Raw genomic sequence first — 21,467 nt, 5'->3', positions numbered from 1 at the left:
TGTGGTATCTGGAGGTTCCCTCCAAAAACGGGACTCTTCGCAAATTTCCTTTAGAGTGTTCTGATGAATGTATGCACATTAGTACTGTTTGTGGAAGTCTGAGCACGTTTTTATGACGCTGAAAGCGTGCAGGGGAAAAAAAAATACAGAGGCAGACAGGTTTCCTAGTTCCAGGCCAGTCAGGGTTACACTGGAAGACTTTACTTCAAAACAATACTGCTCCTCGCGCCTCCTCCTTAAGAAACTAGTGGGAACACAGGGGTGGATCTGGAAACTCCTCAGCAGGGGACATGAATATAATGCATTTATACACACAATCATTTATGTTTATTTTACCGTCAAAAGACAAAATGGAAGTGCATTAAGCTCTTCGTTATATATCCACACACTAAACCCTGTATATACTAGCGGGTTAGAATTTAAACACCATCTTCTGCAGTGGACATTTTAAGGGATTATAAATAGCAATAAAAATAGAGTGATCCGAACGCTGGTGCTCAAGGCTAGCGCCTCAGCCCCTGGATTCTGGCAGCCCCTCCTCTGCAGGACCCAGGGCTGTCCCCTCCGCCAATGACCGAGCCGGAGCAGCGGCCCAGGGGAGGGCTAAGATCTGCTGGAACGCGCCCTGTCAACTTTGTAGTCCAGTCACCTACGTCGGTTGGTAGCGGCCGCTGTGGCTTTAAATGGCCGGGGGATTTCGAATCGGGGAAGGCGGGAGGTCAGGCCGTGGGGCGCCCCCGTCGCGGGGAGCCCCCGCTCGCCGCGTCCCTGGGCCGGAGCGCGGCCGCGCGGCTTTGTCTCCGGCGTCGCGCCTTGCACTTCCCCGTGCGCAGCCTGTAACCCGAGCTCCCATTTCCTGGTGGATTCTCTTAAAGCGGCCGCGGTCGCTGCGCAGAACAAAGGCCATTGTCTCGCTTCCTCCTGCGGCGCCGCGTCCTTCCCGGAAAACCCCTTCCTAGACCGCGGTCCCCGGGCTGCATCTGCGCCTCGGGGAGCGCACAGAAAAGCCCCTACTGTGCGTGGCCCTGGTCCTCCGGAGGCGTAGCCCTGGGGAGGCGGGAGAGAGATGAACCAGGCTTGCTGGTCCTGGGGCCAAGCTGCAAGGTTCCCCGAAGGCGTCCTCCGCCTCGGGGCCGCCTGGTGGGCATCCCGCGCCCCTCCCCCGCACGCCTTTTGATTTCTCCGCGGCCCGCGGTAACCCGAGCTTTTATTTCCTGGTGGCTCCTTTAAGAGGCAGAGCCGGGTGCTGGGAATTCACGTCAGTTTCTGCCCTGAAACTCTCAAGATCAATGAGCAGAGAGCTTTCTCAGTTCTGCCTTTCAGTTTCTCTCTTCCAGGAAGGAAAACATTCGAGAGAGAGAGAGAGAGAGAGAGAGAGAGAGAGGGAGGGAGGGAAGGAGGGAGGGAGAGAGAGAGAGAAATCTCCGCGGGAGGGCGGGCGGGGGCGGGCGCGCCGGCCGCGAGTGGGAGGAGACACGCGAGGCCGGCCGGCTGCGCCCGGGTCGCAGCGCCGCGACCCGCACACCCCACGCCGAGCTCGCCGGCTCCCACGCCCCCGCACCTCGCGCCCGATCCGCGCCTTCGGAAGAGCCCCCCTCCCCCTCGGGCGGCCGCCGCCGGCGATGCTGCAAGAAACTTCTTAAATGACCGCGTCCCGCTGCCCCGCCGAGTGTTTCTGGGTTGGGGAGAGGAAAGGAAAGTGGAAAAAAACTGAGAACTTCCTGATCCCTTTCGCTGTGAGACATGTCTGAGACTCCTGCTCAGTGTAGCATTAAGGTAACGATCGGATTCCCCTTCTTCCCCCACCCTGGGCGATCGGAACCCCCTTGCCCCGAGGCTGCTGGTGCAGTTGCTAGGCTCGTGGGGAATTATTTGGGGCGCGAGGGAAAGGAGATGCAGTTCGCGGCAGCGGCTGTACCCTTTAGTGTAACCTTGCTACACCCCTCTCCCGCCGAGCTCCTCCTGGGCTCCTGGGCCCCCCACCCTAATCCCTTTCTTTTTGACAATGTAATGCCGCTCTCAATTGGTAGGAGGAACCCGGGTTGTCTTCAGATCTGTAGAGCACCTCCGTAATTAGTGCGCTTAAAAATAAGAAAGGAAAAAGAAAAACCCCTTCTTCTTATTCCTACGCCTAACATGAGACTGAATTGTAACTTTTGTTCCCGAGGGGGTGGTCTCCCTAGGGAAAAAGTTCTAGGGGCCCCACTAGGATGGTCTCGGTCTCTCTCTCTCTCTTTCTCTCTCTCTCTCTCCCCCTCCCTCCCTCCCTCCTTCCCCCCCCCCTCCGTCCTATCACACAAGAATTTTACCCTCTCTTCTCTTTTCATTGTGATTGCAAGTCCTAAGACAGTTTTGGTGTCAGCTTTTCCTGGCCATTGCACAATGAAAAAAAAAATTAAACCAAGGTGAATAAAGTTGCTGAATAGTTGTTTTACTCTAGTGCATATGAAAGTTGAGCAATCTGGAAGTAGAAAACTCCTGTGATGCAGGGTTGGAAAAGAAGTGGCTAGGCAAAATGACCTTCTCTGACAGTCCAAGCTGGTGTTGAAAAGCTGCAATCTCAGAGATCCCTGGCCTGTTCTAAGTTCAGGAGGGATATTTGCAAACAGCCGTTGCCTTCCAGGTAGTCGCGTGTGCATGTGTATACACAGTCTGTCTATATAAGGCTGTGGTGCTGTAGTTTGTTGCTTTTAAAAAGTTGTTGTGAAGTTTGCCACCATTGGGAGGCAGGATGATTTGTCTGTCTTCCCCAGTTATTTTTCCCATGCTGCATTTATTTCAAGGTTCTGCCAGTCACCAGGAGGCAAGCTTTCCACTCTCTGTGCAAGGCTGAAGTTTCTTAAGTTTTCTAATGGTTTGGCCTGTTTAATATGTGCCCTTTGCACGGATGTTGCAGAAACAATGGGCAGCTAGCCTGTTTTCTTCTTTGGGGAGGTAACAGCTTTCCGTCTAGGATCTATGGGAGGGAAAGGTATTTTGTCACTGGTTTACTAGTTTTTCATAATTAGAATCAGACTTTAGTGTTTCTTATCAGGAATAATGGTCATGGGTTTGAAGTCAGGCTGATGGGGACATCGAAGGTGCATTGGTGTCTTTGTTTTGTGCCTCACAGAAGAGCCCAGAGGAACTTTTTGGTCTTTTGTGTTTGTATCAGGGGTAGGCTTTGGAGCGGTGAGTGCTTCACTGAAGAATTTAGGATACCGCGCGATTCTTTTTCCTTTGATACTTTTTCCTTTGCAATATAAATTAGATTCTTCATCTGAGTTCAGGGAAAAAAAAATCTTGTCGTATAGATAATCTAATTTACTTCACACTTCATAACAAAAACAGAGGTAACTAAATAATAGGGTATTAGATCAGTAAATTGTGTTTGTCTCAGTGGCAATAAACCTGACAGCAGAAAAAGTCTGGACCAACTGGAGCACAACAGCTTCAAATTGCAAACAGCACAATGTGGTCTATCCTGTGATGTTGCCTATGTCTTCTAAACTGACTGCATTCCTGCTGTTTGATGGGCTCACGATAGATGCTGGAAACAGGAGTGTCTCTGTCAACTGCTTGTTTCTCTGCATCCTAATGGAAAGAAGGGCTAACTCATGTTAAGGAGACAAACCCCATCAGAACACATCCTCAAGTGTGATAGGGAAGTGGTATGCAAGCCGAAGCATCATTTTTTTTTCCTTGTTGTCTTAGGTTGTTTATGTTTTTCTTTTCTTTTTCTTTTTAACTTTGGTCCTGGGAATGGGACTCAGAACCGTGTATTATATGGGCTTGCTGATCGCTGCTCTTTACAGTAACCCAGCCCTTCCCTGCTTTCTGGGTTCCTCCTTTATTTTTTATTTTATCAGCGTGTAAATTGTCTTCCACATATGTTTATTATTCTTCCCCACCTATTGGAGTAACTTTTTTTGTTGTTGTTGTTTTGTTATCGGTGGAGCCAGTCTGTGACTGTTTGCCTAGGCCGTGGGTGTTTTTAGGTGCGTGTGTGCATGAAGATTCTCTCTGTGGAGTTTCTTGAGTTTATCCTGTTCCATAATAAACCAGGGAGATCAAGGACTAGGATTAGTTCAGGTCATCTGAAAATGTTTCAGTGATGTGTGCTTCATTTAGTCCTTGGGCTATGGCACCATGATGCAGTGAGGAAAAAAATGTTTACTAGCAAGTCCCAAACAAGTTGCTTGCTGCTAGGGGACTTTACTTGAGTCCAGTAGGGGATAAACTTTTCCTTGGGGTGGAGCATGCAAGCGAGTCTCTGAAGGATGAGCTGATGCAGTTTTGTGCTAAAGGCACGAAGGAAGGAAGGCTGCCTTTGAGGAGAGATTTCTCCCACTCCTCCTGAGACCTTCCCTGTCTGTTCTCCTGCAGCACAAACAGCTGGTCAGCTGCAGTAAATTCCTCAGCAGCTGGTGAGATGGAGGCCACAGGAGCCTGGCCAGAGGCAGCCACAGGAGCCTGGCCAGAGGCAGCCACAGGGGGGAAGTACTTTGTTTACTTTTGAGCCCTTGTCTGTTCTGCTAGGAAAGACCAGAGTCAAACCAGGGTGGAGTTTCCAAGGTGAAAGTTTCTGAATTGGTCTATCAGTGATACCCATGTAAAGATCATTTGAGTGTAAGGTGTCAGACAGGAGAGCAGGGAAGAGCCTTGTATGATACTCTTTTACCATAGAAGAGAAGCTCCCCCTGCTAGGCTGGGGTCATCCAGAGTAACATGGAGCCTTGTTAGTTCTCTGTAGTAGCCTCTCTGTGAGTACTGTGACCTTCTGCCCTGTTCCTCACCGGTTGGGGTTGGTTGACCAACTCTCTATAAGAAGTCAGATATTTTTCGTTTTGTTTTGTGTTTTCCCCAGAAGATCGGTCTTGTCACAGGACAAAGGCAAAATGGGTTGGTTTTTCCACCCTCAGCCTTCACCTTCAAGTAGCCTGTGCAGTTTTAGATTCAGCCAAGTTAGAGCGGAAAGTGGTTGTGGCCCAGCGGACACAGGCCTTTTGCAAGGCTTGGCACAGACGGAGAGAGCTTCTGTTGGCTGATGTGATCCGACACACCAAAGCTAGTGGTGCGATGCTCCTGACCCTTCTTTTTCTGTTTTCCTTATCAGCTCACATTTATAATAGGATGGCATTCTCATTTCAAAAAATGTCTTATGAAGACTGTCTCAATGTCTCATATTTCTTCGGGTTAGCGAGGGTGATCTTGGTGCCATGGCTTCTCACCTGGCAGCTGGCGCAGACACATTTCTGTCATGTTTGCTGACTCCACGTGAGGTACGGAGGAGGTGAGTGCCCTTTCTTCTCTGCCCATGCATCACCTCATTTAATAAGAAAGCTCCAGAGCTCTTCCTGGTGTCTGTCCAGTAATTAAAAGGAAATATGATGATCTCCATAATCTCAGAAACCGCTTCTGTGTCTAAGCAAAAGAAAGGAATCGAGGTGACAGTGGTGTAAACCTGTAATTGCCTTCACATTGGGAAGGAGGATCAGGAGTTCAGGGTCAGTCTTGGCTACATAGTGAGCTAGAGGCCAGCCTGGGCTACAGGAGACCTTGTCTTAAAAAAACCAAAAATTTAAAAAGAGGAATTTAGTAAGCAAACAAAAAGGCTGTGGGCTCCTATAAGGACTCAGCTTGGAGGGTTCCCCATTTCTCTGACAGTAGCATCTGGGAACTTTTTAGATGTTTAGAATTAAGTCAGAATTGAGAGATCTCAGCCAGATCCTGACCCACACCCCTCCATGTTTAAAGAGTTGGCTTCTGAGAGCTAAGTGGTGACTTTAGCCCATAGATGACTGAACCCCGTTAGCACACAGGCCCACAGGGTCTCAGGCAGCTACATCACATTCTCAAGGTTCATGGTGTGTCTATAAAAGGCTGGGGAAATCTGATACAATAGGCTATGCTCTCTGGCACTTCCTAGTGTGGTCCATTTTAATCACAAGCCAGCTGGTCCGAGGGCACAGAGCTATGTGCTGTGGAAGATGAGGTGTGTGGGAACAGTGGGCTGCAAGGGTCTAGTCAGGTGTGAGGGGAGGAAGTGGTAGGAGGGAGGGATGAGGGAAGAAGGGGCTGCTGCTTCTGGTATTTGCACCATACTTTGCAGAGATACCTGGTATGGTGGCCTGTGAGAGCCTGGCAGTTCCACCGTTGGCTGAACGCACTGCTACCTGCCATCAGGTCACTGTCACCTCTTGTCACCTTGTCACCTCCATGGGTGAGGCCAGGCAGACCTTCACTTATGTGTAGTAGCACTCTCTTTAAGAATACTGAAAGCTGATTCTAGAGTTTGGGAGGGAAGAGTAGGTAAAGGGGTGGGAGGGCGCGCTGCGGGAGTGGGAGGAGATACCTTAGCTGGTGAACAGCCGACACAGAACTAAGACATGTTCTCAAACACACTGAGACGGGCAGGGGGAGGGGCAGCTTACTTGTTACTTGTTGATCTAATTTCATTTTATTACTGGCTTTCAAAGGTTGGCCTTTGGTGTGGTTCCCCCAGCTGGGGGAGTCTATACCGCAGGAAGACCCTTAGCCTGCTGGGCATAAGGTGGGACATACTTTTTTTCTGTGAATATTACTTTAGAAAGACATCATGACTTGGTCTCAGGCGGAGTCCAGCATTGCTGTAATGTTCCGATAGACTTGAGGATGCAATATCTGGGCATTTATTGAATAGAGTGTGATTTTCTTCAGTGTTCCCACGCCAATGGGAGCGCGGCTTGAGGATTGTTTGTTGCCAGACCTAGTATTTGGGGGAGAGAAAGGCTAGACTAAATTAGGGGAGAAGTTAGAATTATAGCCTATTAAATAAGGCAAACACATTTTATTGATTTTTCTGTACATTCAGGAACCAGACTAATAAAATGGCATTTATTGGGACATCTCAGAATGAGCCCCCATGAATAGCCAGGAGTAACTTGTGTTCCATACCGTCCATTGCGTAGGAATGAGTACAACCATGTGCTCGAAACCGGCCCTTTGGTGTTGAAATATTACAACAAATCTATCATTCGCCCTGTTAATTCTGTGGGTAACCCTTTCATCTTTGACAGTGAAAATATGCAGTACAGCCTGGTCTGGTCCCAGGGATTTGCAGTCCTTTTTGTCATACGGAAGAAGGCCTTACTGTGTTAAGTAGGGACGCCCGGTGTTGATTGAGCTAACTGCATGGAGTCCTATGGTCTGTGCCTAGGAAAACCTCAGAACCCTTGCAAAAATTTTGAGAACTTTATAAATTCTCTGTAATTAGAAGTGCTTCATTGCTGTTTTAGTGTTGGTCTCTCCTGAGACAGCCAGCTCAGGTATACAACTCTGTAGGGATTTCTCCTGTTCCTTCTTCCTCCTCCTCTTTGCCTGGAGGCCTCCTTCACCATCACCACCATCGCCGGTTGCATACTAATGAGAGTTGTCCTGATGTGTTAAGCGTAATGACCTCATTCCCTCTTCAGTCTATCCTGGAGGCAGTTTTCCTCCTGGTTTTACAAACCTAGAAACTAAAGCCAGAGAGGTTAAGTGATGGTCTGCCTCAGATCTTTCGGCTTGTATGCCTGGTGGCAGTACAAGGCTGAGACACTAGATCACGGGTCTGCAGTTCCCAGTGACTGTTTCGAGCTCTAACTGTCTTCAGGAAGCAGATTAGGAAACTCAGAGGGATGGGTCGATGGGTCATCACCATAGCGAAGGCGAGAGGCAGGGATGGAGCTGGCCGAGGTCATGTGTCCCCTGCTTGTTCCTGTTGGAGGCAGGCCTGTTGCTCCTCATTATGCTCCTATGCTCATGTTGCTCCTATTAGGGCTAGCCAGGTGCTCGCTCCTAGCCTGTGACCTCCGGATAAATGTCCGGGTGATCCGTTTTTTGTTTTTTTGTTTGTTTTGTTTTTGGTTTGTTTTGTTTTTAACAAACACAGTGGTGTGTTGTCTTCAATGGCTCCATTTTGACCCTGTGCTTTTTACTCAGAAACCTTTTTCCCCATCCTTCCTTTCCCTTAGTTTCCCCACTGTGCCTGACAGTTGCATCATTAAGCGGCTGCATATCTGAGGTTACGTCCTCACCCTGCCCAGTCTCAGGGTCAGGCATCCCTTTACTGGCAACACTCCACCTTTTCCTCTGTATGACCTTATTCTTTTTAAAAGCTTTTTGCCCAATCTATGACTGTCTCACCCTCCCCCCATAAAGTGCCCCTTCAGTAAATCACGAACACCATGAATGCTGGGAATTTATTTGAAATATGTGCAGATATTCCATGATTTTTCATCACTACCCAAGGAATATGTTTTTCTTCTTTTCTCATGTATGAGCCCACCTATCCAGGCCTTGTTCTTTCCAATTTACTTGAACAAAGAGAGACATTTGGCCATCCAACTTCATTAATTTCTGGGGTGTTTAGTTTGTCTGTTTGTTTCTTAGATAACCCTCTCTACCCACAAACCTGGCTTTGGCTATTAAACACAGAATCTTACGTATACTAAGCAAAATCTCTCCTTTTGAGCTATTTCTGTATTCATTTTTTTTCTTTTTTAAAAAATTTATTTATTCACTTTACATCTTAATATCAGCACCCCTCGGCCTCCCAGCACCCCTCACACAGATTCTTCTCCTAGTCCTCCCTCCCCTTCTCCTTTGAGAAGGGGGAGTCCCACCCTCTGGGTATTACTGTATTCGAAGTTTTGTATCCAAACAGCTTTAATAGATAGAGGAGGAAAATGCATAGGTCCCTCAGTTGAGACTTAGCAGAACCACAGAGTCCTGCTGGAGCACCAGAGAAGGGTGCAGAGACAGTGTGTGAGGTGACACAGTGCCGGTGACTCAAGGACATTAAGGATGAATGGCCCAGAAGTCTCACGAGGTGGCGAAGAAACTGAGGCTCACAGCTTGTCCAGATCCCGTTGCTAACTGTAGCCAAGCCACAGTCAGAATCATGTGTTGTGTTCTGTTTTAGGTACTTGTAGAAGCCATAAAAAAATTAAACAAGAATTCAGACAGCATTGTGTCCCCATTATAAGATATATCCCGCCTCCCAACCCCCTGCCTGTGTGGCACTACAGATCGGCAGGTGATAGCATTGGCTATGACTTCCAAGTTAAGTCATTCGATTTAAGAAGTGAAGAGAGGATGAAATATATTTTGGAAAGATATCCAAGGGAAAAAGGTTGGCATAAAAACAATGTTGATTTTTAAAAGGCCAAGCTTCCTGTATCTGGACGGATGATTTATGGGGACCCTCCCAAAGGAAGATGTGAAAGGACAGGCTCCCGGAGGATTTATGTCCTCTGTCGGGGGATTTTCTCTTTGTATGTGGGAGTCAGACATAGGGAAACGACCTCATTTCCTGAATGACCCAAAAAGGACACATTGCCCTGCTGGGCTGGTGTGAGTTCTGTCAGCAAATGTGTTCAGGGAGATGACACTGAATCCTCCCATTTGCCTCTGAATTTAGCTTTAGCTTTGAATTTTATTCTGTTTTTTTTTTTTTCCCTTGGTTCTTCCCTGTGTCATTCTCTTTTCTTAAGGGCATTGCCAGTTGTTGGGAAAAGGGCTCTGTTTACTGTATGTAGATTGCCCCCAAAGAGGAGTGCGGACATTGTAGCCCACAGACCTGTGGAACCTGGTTCTGACCTGAACTTGTTCAAGTTACTTGGTCATGATCTTATTAACTCATCTGACTGGTGGTAATAAATCGTTGGCTGGTAAAAGTAGGCTTATATCTCCCACAACATGTCAATCTAGAAGGGGCTTATAGTTTCAATACCTACATTTTCACAGTTGAGAATCCAGGCACCAGGCTCCAGAGATGATCAGGACACTGAGTGATTAGTAGTGCTGCCTAATCACTTAATAGTGGAACCAAGATCCAGGCCGCTCGTTGGCTGACTCCCAGCACGGTGCTCTTGCCACCAGCCCACTGCACGGTGACATTCAGTCATTGCTCAGAAAAGCTTTCTTTTTTTTAATTGAGCACACTAGGCTGGACAACAGAAGAGATGAGCCGACTGCAATTATGTGACAGTACCAAATGCCTTTTGTATCTTCCAGCAGTTTTGCGGGAAATAGCCAGTGCGGTTCTGAGTAAGTTTCCAGAGGTGGAGGAAAATGGGGGAGAACAAACCCTCTGCAGGCAGGTCTTGTGGGATGTCTTGGCTGGAGTTTTTACACTGCCTGGTGATTGGAACGGGTGTGTGGATCTGCTTGTTACAGTTGCTTGTTACTCGAGACTGGGGCGAGAATTGAAAGACATTTTGTTTCCCAGGCAATTCCATGTCTGTCTGACCACAGAGCAGACGCTGTGTTGTGGGTTGGTGGAGTTCTAGCTTCATGAGTTGGGGGTTGATGGCCCTCAGTGGAATTTTAATTATACAGAGGAGTCTGAAAAAAAGGCGAATTTGTTACTTTGAGGCGTAAGGGGGATTTTGTGCTTTTTTTTTAGCTATTAAGGGAGTGAAGTCCTCCTTTTAGTAGTGGTTATTTGCTGTGGACTTAAAAATACCATCCTGAATACTCCTTGTCATATACGCGTTATATGGGAAGAGGAAATACAGACTAGAAAATGACCTGTTCCCCCTTTTCACAGTGGTGGCCTTGTGCAAGCTCTGCCCAGTCAAAGATCACCTTTAGCACAATAGATTGTATAGATGTTATTGATTGTTTGCTTGTTTGTGTTAGCACACATTAATTATACACAGTGGGTTTCATTATGATACTTCCATACGTGTACATAGTGTATTTGGAGACATACCTCTCCTTAGCTTCTCCATGTTATCTGTCTCTCCACAACTAGTCCCCATTTTTGCCTTCATTATTTGCCCCCCCCAACCCCCAACCAAGTGAGTTTCATTAGGGCTGCTTACAGGAGCGTGGGTGAGGGTGTTTACAGGAGCCACAGGCAGCTCACCAGTGGCTAATCCAATGAAGAATATACCTTTTTTTCGAGGAATTCATTTCCCACCCTATGAAAGAATGAGCAAGCTGTCAGACTGTGAAGAAAGAGGGTTAGCTGTCCCTTCCCAGTCCTCCCAGGAGCTACCAGTAGAACTTGATTTTACTTGTCAGCTGCTATGTACCTACCGTCTGCTGTGGGCTCAAGCAGACTGCATATTGCTCATAAGAGTTATCTGTATAGCTAAATCAGTGATCCCTGCTTCACGCACGTCTCCTGCATGTGAGGAAGCTGACTTGAGTACTTCCTGGAAGAGATGAGCCGCTGATAAAAATCACTGTTGTAATTAAAAAACAAAACAAAACAATCCCCCCAAAACCCCAACCAAGCCCCAGAGAACATCTTGTTTCTCTCTAAAACATTCCCCTAAAGAAGTCTGCCTTGCTCCCTAGTGAAAGTGTCAGTCTAGATGTGGTCACTGGGGGGTCTGACACTGTGATAAGAAAAGACAAGGGTGCAGGGCAGCTTACCTCAGTGCAGTTGTGGCCTGAAGGTAGGTCTTGGGTCCCCAGTGATAAATTAGGCACAATATTTGCCATGTGTGCGTGTGTCTGTCTGGATTTGATCCCCAGCCTCCCCCTCCCCTCCCCCCAAAAAACTCTTCATCAACTTCATCCTTATCATTGTCTCAAGCATGATTTTGATGGGTTAGTACATGGAAAGATCGCCTAAGGGTAGGACAAGGTGAAATAGGGTAGAACCTTCCTAAAGGGGAGGATGGGCTTGCTAGACTTGGTCCTTGACCTTGTTAAGGATCTCAGACGAGGGAACGAGACATCTATCTCTACATGCTACTTACTGTAGCTTTTGTCTTCCCCAGACCAACAAGTCAGATACTAGGGTAGGTGCTGGTGCACTGTAGGGCCCTGTTGGTTTTCACACTTTGATTTGTGATTACAGGCACCCTAGGGACAGAAGTGAATTTTCTTTGGACCTTGGTGAGTGTTTCTGCCTTGGGGCCATTCTGGCTGTTTTTGGAAACAAGGGAACTCAGGAAGGGATGGACTTCTGGTGTGTTTTGTAGCTGCTGCCTCCTTTTGATGAAGTCTTGGGGATTTAGAACTGATCTGTCCTGAATTGCTTGGTTGGCACTTTGACAAGCTCTTGAAATCTGAGGCTCTCCTGACTTAATGGGTTATAATTACCCATTGATGTAATGGCCAGTGAGGAGATGACATCAGGTCAAGGGTCACAGGACACATTTTTCTCTGTCTCTTGGTTCCATTCAGCAAAGAGAGTGTGGTGGAACACGCCTTTAATCCCAGGATTTAGGAAGCAGAGGCAGGTGGATCTCTGAGCTTCAGGCCAGTGTCTATTTAATGAGGCTCTGTCATTTGGGGGTTAAATCTCAGTAAGTTAGACAAATTCCCCAGCCTGGGAAGTGTCTCCTTCTCTCCAACTTTTAAGATCTGAATGACCTGATTTGGCTGAGTCCACCTCAGATCTCTGAGAATGGCTAGCTCCACTTGCCTTTATGGCATCCAGTCCTTTCTGGAGTCTACCAACTCTCATCCTTCAGGGTGAGTAGATTCCAAATGGATGGGAAAGGTCAGGAGTTCTCTCTAAGAATGGTGTTGCCTTTCTGAACTTTACATTGTGCTTTTTTGATTCCCCGTGCTCTGTGGTCGGTCAGGGCTGTTCACAAGAAGGTTGAGAGTATCTGTCTGCAGGCAGAAGTTGGCTGGTAGGTCAGACAGCTCTGCAACTCCATGGGCTTCAGCAGGAGTCATGGTGGTGTTGAGGAGCAGCAGCCTTTAAGCTTTTTCAGTGCACTCTCGCAGTGTCTGCAGCTCTCATCCAGACTGGCAGGGAGATGGGCAAAGGTGTGGAGTATATCTCCAGTAGGACACATGCTGACAGTCCCTTCCCACACCCTCATCTTTCCTGGTAAGTGCACTTTCCTAAGCTTACCCTGTCACTTATTTTCTCAGTGCTGTGACAGAGGCCTGACAAGAAACAAAGTGAGGAAGGAAGGCTTTATTCTGGCTCACATTGAGGGGTCAGGATGCAGGGCAGCTGTACTGTCATTGTCTGAGTCAGGAAGCAGAGAGATGAATGCTGGTGGTTAGCTTTCTCTGCTTTCTCCTTGTGATCAGTCTGAGACCCCAGCAATTGGGATGGCGTCACCCACATTCAGGGTACCCTCTTCACTTAAACTTCCCTGAAAACACCCTCATATGGATACCCCCAGAAGGGTATGTCACCCAGGTGACTCTTAAGTCCAGTCGATGGTGAAGATTAATCATCACAGTTGACCTACCCTTAGAAAAAGGGCGTAGAGGGTGTATCGGAACACACCTGTAATCCCAGGATTTGGGAGGCAGAGGCAGGTGGATCTCGGTGAGTTCGAAGCTAGTACCTACATCATAAATTCCAGGCCAACCAGGCCTGTGTAGTGAGATGGTTTTTCAGATAAGTATCAATCAAAGGTGTACTAGCACCAATAATAGCACACTTGGGGGTACAATACAGTTTGTTCTGTGGGGGTAGATGTGTGAGACAAGGCCTGAGAAGGGGAGAGAAGCTCCTTAAAAATACAAGGAGGCAAAGCGAAGAGCCTTGAAGTCTAGGGAAGGGCCTTGTTTTAGCAGAGTCCCCAGAGAGGTGAACTCAGTAGAGCAAGTCACTGCAAACATTTGCCAGCTCTTCTGAGAACTTGTGTGTCTTGACTTGTTGCAATGGTCAGGCAGGGTTTCTCTGAGGGGAATGCCTGTGTGTGCTTTTGTGGTTAGCCAACGTGTTAAGCAGTCTGATTTAAGGGAAAGATGGTCTTTCTGTGTTTTCATTTCAGCTGTGGTCTTAGAAGGCTTACCGTGGAGGAGATGTGGGCGGATGAGAACACAGGCCTCTCTCCTCTCATTGGCTTAGATCTAGGTTATAGGTGAACATGAGTTCATACAAAGCCTATTTCCTTTTCAAAAAGTATTTTAAATTATATTTTTGATTTATTTCTTCCGTGTGCAGACATGCTGGGGCATGTGTGTGGAGGTCAGAGGGCAGCTTTTGGGACTTGGTTCTTTTCCTTCCACCATGTGGGTCCCGGCGACCACATGTGGTGATCTTCAGGAAGCCAGGCTTGATGGCAGGCACCCTTACCCACAGGTCTTACCAGTCCCAGTCTGTTTCTTAGATGTTTATATAGGATGATTTGCAGAACCCCATTTGGGCAAATGCACCCATACACAGATTACCAGGCGTTGTGAGATTGTCAGGAAGAATCCATTCCATGGCTCTTATCCCCAAATGGATGCCTGTGATTTTTTTCTTAGCATTTCATATTATTAGGCTCTCCCCTCCTCCCTGGTTATTTTTGTCAACTTGACACAAACTAGAGTCGTTTCGGAGGAGGGAATGTAGATTGAAGAATTACCTCCGCCAGACTGGCCTGTGGGCACGTCTCTAGAGCATTTTGTTGATTAATGGTTGTGACGGGGGCCACTGTGGGCAGTATCACTCCTAGGCAGGTAGTCCTGGGTTATGTAAGAGAGCAAACTGAGCAAGACCCGGGGAGCAAGACATTAAGCAGCTCTCCTCCATGGCTTCTGCTTCAGTTGCTGACTCCAGGTTCCTGTTTTGAATTCTTGCCTTGAGTTCCGTTCAGGATGAACCTGTAAGCAGGAACAGACCCTTTGCCCCCTCCCCAGATTAGTTTGGGGGGATGTCAAGTGTTGACAGGGTGATGGAGAAGTTCTCAATACCCACTAGGTAGGAGTGAAGCAAATATGAGCCCATGCGACCGAGGCCTGGCCTGCTGACATTTCATTTGCTTCTCTTTTACTCCTGTGTTAAAGTGCATCTCTCAGTGTGTCCCAGGGCACACATCCTAAGCTTTGGGGGAATGTGCAGTTTTAGGCTCTTGCCTGGTCTGTACCCGTGTCAGTGCTGATGGCCTCATAAAGTACTCTGGGAGATTTCTCCACTCTCCCACATCTATAAAGCAGATTCTTTGGGTCAGGTAAAGGTTTCCAGATAAAGCCATGAAGGACCAAAGCTGAAGAACTAACGTTAGAGGTTAGAATTAGCATGCTCTGAGGCCAGCTGACACAATGCCTTCATACACAGTGTTTAGCTTTAATCAGGACTCTACGGTATGGCTTGTGATTTCTTGGGCATCATTCTGCTCCCCCTCCCCACAGGAGTCTATTCTTGTGACTCGGTTTGCATATATGTACATGTATTACATGTTCATAGAATCGCAAGTTATAGAAATTACAGTGTTAGTCTGTTTTTTAGCATAGAGAGGAAAAGATTGCACAAAAAAAAAAATCCAGCCTTGTTGTAGCAAAGAAACCTTACGTATAGATGTAAAATATATCTCCTTGGAGGGTTGGCTTTGTGATGGGCTATAAACGGATTGTTAAAACAGCAAGCTGAGGGGCTGTTAGCAAGCTGTCTCTAAGAACATCTCCTGGTCTAGTCTGAAAAGGTAATGTGTACATATTGCAGCTATGAAATAGTTTGCCTGTGGTATTTGTATGTTGATAGATTGTGTGCGTGCATGTGTGTGTGTGTGTGCATGCTCAGTGGTGAACAGCCTGAGAAGATGATTTTAAAATGTTATTTGCTTCTATGTTAGTATTTGCCTTCTAAACTGGACAGTGTTTGAATCCTGTCCTGCCTTTTAAGACGCTGGCTTAAACGAACAGGTGTTTGGTCAGCTACAGGGAATGAACCCAACACTACTTCAAAAAGCTCCGGCATGTTTTATAACACCTTCATATGTAATGACTGCTTTAAAGATTCGTGCCGTAGAATACCCGGGTAACAGGCAAATTGCCTCCCCATCAGCAAGCAAGCATTTGAAGTGACGAGAGCAGCAAGGCAGGGTGCCCGTTCTGTGTCTGTTCGCACTCAAACCTTTCCTCACGTTCAGTTGAGAGGAGGTCTGCGCAGGTGCCTCCTGCCTTTGGCTCTCTAGTGGCAGAGTTCTTTCTTGTTACTCGGAGGCTTCTAGTATGAGGATGGCAGCTGCTGTGTTAGGAAACAGGTGTCTCTTCTAATCCTCTGACTGGATCAGCTTGTTACCCTGGCAGTGTCTTGTTATTACTGTTTTTATTTATTTATTTTCCTCTCCCACGTAAGCCAGTCCCTGCCAGGAGGTGCTGGTGAACAGGATGCATGCCAGAGGACATGGCAGCTTTTCTTGGGAGAGGTTTCTACTTAGGAGGATCTGCTAACCAGTCATGTTATAAAGAGAGGGCTGGGGGGAAAATCATGTGAAATATAAGTCACGGGGGAGAAGAGGATAGGAAATGGCTGGTCTTGCCAGGTCACCTCTCTCCAGGGTAAAGTCAGCACTGCCACAGAAGTGAGTGATGGCCCTTCTCATCTTTGGCCTGTGATAGGCTTATCCATTGTTGCTGAGTGGTGGTGGTGGTTGTTTTGAGACATTAGTACAGGCTGCCTCTGAACTTGCTATGTATGTAGCCCCAGGCTACCCTCAGACTTCTGCTTCTGCCACCTACTAAGTGCAGAGATTACAGGTGTGCACCACCGACTCTTGCTGAACTGTTGCTTTGTCAGGTTTCTGGATCCAAAACTTTAAGATGGCTGGTGTGCTATGTTTTCCGGTCATCAAGACAATCTAGTTCTATGTGGTATACCTCAGGTCACTCTTCTCTGCTCCGCTGCTGCTGGTGTGCTTCTGGTCCTGCATCATCTTGCTTTTTTTTTTTATCCTAGTCTCCACTCTTGGGCCCTGTCTTAGTTAGAGTTACTATTGCTGTGATGAAGGACAATGAACAAGTAAACTCACATCACTGTTCATTAAGAATGGAGGTCAGGACCGTACCTCAACCAGGCAGGAACAGGGAGGCAGGAGTTGATGCAGCAGCCATGGAGGGGTGTCGCTTACTGGCTTGCACAGCCTGCACTCTCACAGAACTCAAGACCACCAGTTTAGGGATGGAGGGCGCTAGCCATAATGGGCTGGGTCCTCTCCCATAAATGACTAATGAAGATGCCCTACAAGCTTTCCTGCAGTCAAATCTTATGGAGGCACTTTCTTAACTGAGGTTCCCTTCTCTCACGTGACTTTAGTGTGTGTCAAGTTGATATAACACTATCCAGCACAGGCCCCCTTCAGTCTAGCCTGGAGTAGTTCTTTTTTTAATGAGGTCTTGTATGTAGCCCTACCCTAGCCCCGACTCCACCCCCATTTGACCTCAAACTCACTGTATAGCCAAAGCTGGCCCCAAAGTCTTGATTTTTCTGCAGCTATCTTAAGTGCTGGGATCCATTCCTGGCTCTGGACTGACTCCTTGCTGCTCCGTGTTTTGTCAAGCCAGGCACTCGACAGTCTACTTTCTAATACCGTGTTCCACTGTCCCTTCCAACAATACAGCCCACTCCGACGCAACTGCTCTTGTCCCAGACCGAATGCTGAACTCTCATGTCTGGAATCTTCCCCTGATCCTCTCTCTCCCTGGCAGCCTTCTTGGTATCCGAAGCCTGTTTTTCAAAGCCTTCACTGTGGGTGCCACGCACAGCATTCCCACAGATCATTGAGTTTGCCTTTTGTGATTGGCAGTGATCTGGTTATAGATGACTGGCTTATTATTCTCCATGGTCTAAAAAGCCCAGACAGAGCAGGAATCTAATGGACTCATTCTTATATTTTCTGTTTCCAACATGGTTCCTAGAAGGGAGGCAGGCACCTTGAATCAAAAAACCATTTGGGGAGGTGGAGGGGAGACAGGGTCTTGTGTAACCCAGGCTGGCCTCAAACTAACCATATACTAAAGATGACCTTGAATTTAAGATTCTCTTGATTCTATATGCCAGTTCTGGGATTATAGGTCGGTGCCACCTCACACAGTTTGTGAGGGCTGGGGGTTGAACCCAGGGCTTTATGCATGCTAGGCAGGTACTTCAGCAACTAAGCCATGTGTCCCTGGTTTTGAATGAATTTTCTGAAGCCAGCTAGTATCTACTTAGTTTCTATTAAGTGGATGCTGGGCTTTGTGGTGTGAAACATGAAGTCTTTGTACTGTTGAAGTCCTGAGGAAATTCTTGTAGCTAGAAGGCGGAAATAATTCTGGGGAAGCCCCGTGGAAGACCACAGGGCAAACAGAACATAATCCAGCCCCAGGATACACAACAAACGTCCATTCGTACTTTTTCTCTTTGAGCCCACCTTTTGTAGAGGAGCATAGCCTGAGAAGAAGCCCAGGAGTCCGTAGGCTGCCTGCACCAGATGTAGCTGGACGCCTTAGACGAGTCGGCTGGTATTCTATCATCCTCTGCTGTGGCATAGGTGGACTGGGTCTGGACCAAAGAGCTAACGGCTCTTTTTCATGATCCTCTGCAGTCTAGCTGGAGCTGGCTGGGAGGCTCTCCCAGGGGAACTTGACGACCTGTTCCTCCAGCTTGTTCCCTCGCTAATTGGTCAGCACCGATAACCTGGAACCTTCTGTGAAGTTTGCCATTGCCTTTTGAAGGAGAGTATGGCACTGCCCTTGCCCCTGGGTGGGCTCTTCTCAGCCTTCTCTAAAGCCCATGTTTCCTTCAGTGCTGGCATTGCTACCAAGAGGTGGGGGTCTTCGTCACTCTCTTAGTTCCATGGCAGTGCCTCAGAGACCAACCTGTGAGAATGACTCAGGTTCCACAGCACTGGGAAAATATTTTTGTCTCCTTCATGGGGCAGGCAGCCTCAACATTTCTGTGTGTGAAGGGCAACACTACAGTGTTGGCTCATACAGCGGATTCTCTGGTGTTTTCTGGTTATTTGTCTCCTCAGTAGGATTTTATATAAGTGAAGTTGACCATGTGGAAGCAGTTCCAATAGACCCTGAACCTTCCACACGAGCCCAGAAAGACTCGTCTTTTCTTTTTTCTGGTTGCCATTGATGGACCGATAGCTGGGAAATAGACCATTAAGCTGTGGGAGAAGTTCCAACTTCCTGAACCCAACCCGACCCCAGCACAGATCCTTGTACAGTTCCCGCTCAAACCGTGCCAGTTTTTCCTGATCACCTGCCAGGGACTCTCTCCCAGACTCACACTGCAGCTGCCTGCCGGCCCCGCTGCCCTTCACCTCACCTTGCTTCACCTCACCTTGGCTACAGGTGAGTAGGTCTCCATACTGCTTTGCTTCATCTGTCGATCTGCTCAGGGAGTCGGGATTGCCTTGTGTCTCTCACATGGATTCAGATGAGGTTCCTGCACCCAGTCGCATGGCAGAACGTGCCATTTGGCCACTCTGAGAGAAGAGAATTCTAAACTCATGTGCAGATGTGAAAGTATATACTTCCAAAGCTGCCAAGGGAGAAGGTGGCTCCTGAGGACATGTGGACAAGGTCTTGGTACCCCTCGTGCTTTCACAGCATGGTGCTCTCTAGATCCTTGTCCCAGGCATTGCTGAAAGCCTGGCTCACTGCCTTAACTTCCAAGGCTGTTTCCCTCCACTTCCACTCTCACCCAGCACAGTGGTCAGGCAGCAGGGAGACCCAGGGCGCAGCACGTGAGACCTAGCGTTTGTTCCCACTAATAAGGCACAGCCTCATCTTGAGGTTTAGTTCTGTGGCAATTTGCCATCTTAGTTCTTGCAACAAACTTTTGAACCCCATTGACTGGAATTGATACAGATTCTCTTGAAGCTGCTTTACAATTGATCTGCCTTAGAAGGGAGAGTTCAGGACCTCTTTTTTAATGTTTTTTTTTCTTTTTAGTTAACAAGTTTTATTGTAATATTTCCACTCAGCTCTTGTTGGTCCCCTCCTGCCCCAAATAGCCCTTCTTCTGTTTTCATATATATGTAATAGATATGATATACATGTATACACACTACATTATATATTTAGATTCTGCATATGAGAACAAAGGTAACATTTGTTTGGTCGGACCCCTTTCTTTTTCTTTCTTTGGCTCGGGTGGACCCTGTTTGTAATTAGTTGCTGACTACAAAGAGAATATCAAGTATCCTATGCCACTCCCAGAGGGATCACCCTTCTGTCTCCTGACCCTAGCAAGAGTTAACTCTGTACTTAGGATGTGGTGAAGGGCCTCTTGATTGCCTTTCTTCTTTCTCCCTTTTAAAGCCTCAGTACCAGCAGTCTTCTGCATTACACCAGTTACCAAAGACACCACCTGTGCCAAGGGTCTTTCCCGGATTGCCTCCTTTTATGCTCCCTTGCTGGTGCTGAGAAGGTAGTTAGTGTGTTTGTCTTTCTTTTGCAGCAAGTTGCAGAATACTTAAGCCTCATGCTTCAGGGCAGAGTCTGAGATCAGGAAGGAACCCATCCCCTATGGTATAATTGCACAATTGCCTAACCAGGTGTGTTACCTCTGGTAAACACACACATCACACAGACACATACATACACATACATACACACACACACACACACACCACAAACACACTATACACACACAAAAACACCATACACACAAATGCACTATAAACACATACACAGAGACACAGACACACATACACATACACACAGCACATACATACATACAAACACACCACACACAAACATACCATACCACACACTACTCAAACATACGAATGCATGCCTCTGTACTAGATATCATTGCACAATTGCCCAACTAGGTATGCTACTTCTGGTAAACACACCACACAAACACACACACACACACACAGTGTGTGTGTGTGTGTGTGCTCACCTCTTAAGATGTTTCCAATCACGCCTCCCTTGCCTGGGCTTTGCTTTAGTTCCTATACCACACACCATGTTCATGCATGTCTGGAACATCAATATATGGTTCACATATCCTGGGTCGTCGGGGGATCCTCTCACTATACAGCCTGTAATTGCCGGCCTCAGATTGGTCTTGGTAAGTAGCTAGGAAGTCTGGTCTAAAAGGAGCTGAGGGAGAAGTGAGGGGCATGGATGGACTTTACTGTTTTGTATAAGGGCCAGGCTGTGGAGTGTCTGGTGCAGAGGGATGGTTACCAGTGAATCCCAGACCGCCGCTGTCTTCCTTCGTATCTATCTCCCGTGGCACAGTGCTTCCTTCTGTCTCTATTATTAGCTTTCGTAGCTTTTTACCACTCAGCTCCCTAACTCTCCCATCCTTTTCCTCCTCCCACTTCAGCCCCTCGGCTCCCTTGTCTCTCAGGAGCCACCTCTCCTGTTCCATGCCTGCTGGAGCCTTTCTTTTCTTCGTTAATGCAAAAATAATTTTGTTTCTCCTTCTTTGCATTGTGCATTCATCCATATTCCCCAAATAGATACCATTGACCTCTGGCCCATCCCGTGTGACTGGTAAACCACAAGCAGAAAGATTTCTCCAAAACACGGGAGTCTGCAGCACCCCAAGGCCTTCTGTGTCCTCAGCCATTCACTATCCTGTCCCCTGCTTGTCCCTTCTGCGATTGGAAGGTTCTGCCTCAGTCACACTCCTTTCCCAAATGATGTCATCCCACCCAAAGCCGTCATCCCGCCTTCTGCCTTCATTGTTTTCTCTTTCCTGGTGAACTCCTTTTTTGATGAGAACACACCAATTCTCTTCCTCATTAGAGATTAAGTCATCTTTGATCGCCCGACTTTGATAAGTGGACATAATTGTGATATTATATATCAAG

General features: G+C 47.4%; 1 protein-coding gene across 1 annotated transcript in view; it reads left to right on the top strand.

Moving 5' to 3' along the window:
• The first annotated feature begins 1,593 nt into the window (after positions 1–1,593).
• Positions 1,594–21,467, top strand: part of Etv6 (ETS variant 6) — a 237,403-nt gene continuing 217,529 nt past the window's right edge. Inside the window, exon 1 of the mRNA XM_028780996.1 lies at positions 1,594–1,776. Within this exon, the coding sequence (XP_028636829.1) occupies positions 1,744–1,776 (33 nt within the window). The 5' untranslated portion in view covers positions 1,594–1,743. The remainder of the gene's footprint in view (positions 1,777–21,467) is intronic.

The sequence above is a fragment of the Grammomys surdaster genome, unplaced genomic scaffold (assembly GCF_004785775.1).
Source record: "Grammomys surdaster isolate TR1022 unplaced genomic scaffold, NIH_TR_1.0 373, whole genome shotgun sequence".
Taxonomy (NCBI): Eukaryota; Metazoa; Chordata; class Mammalia; order Rodentia; family Muridae; genus Grammomys; species Grammomys surdaster.
The sequence above is the reverse complement of the archived record's forward strand: the minus strand, read 5'-3'. Positions and strand labels throughout refer to the sequence as shown.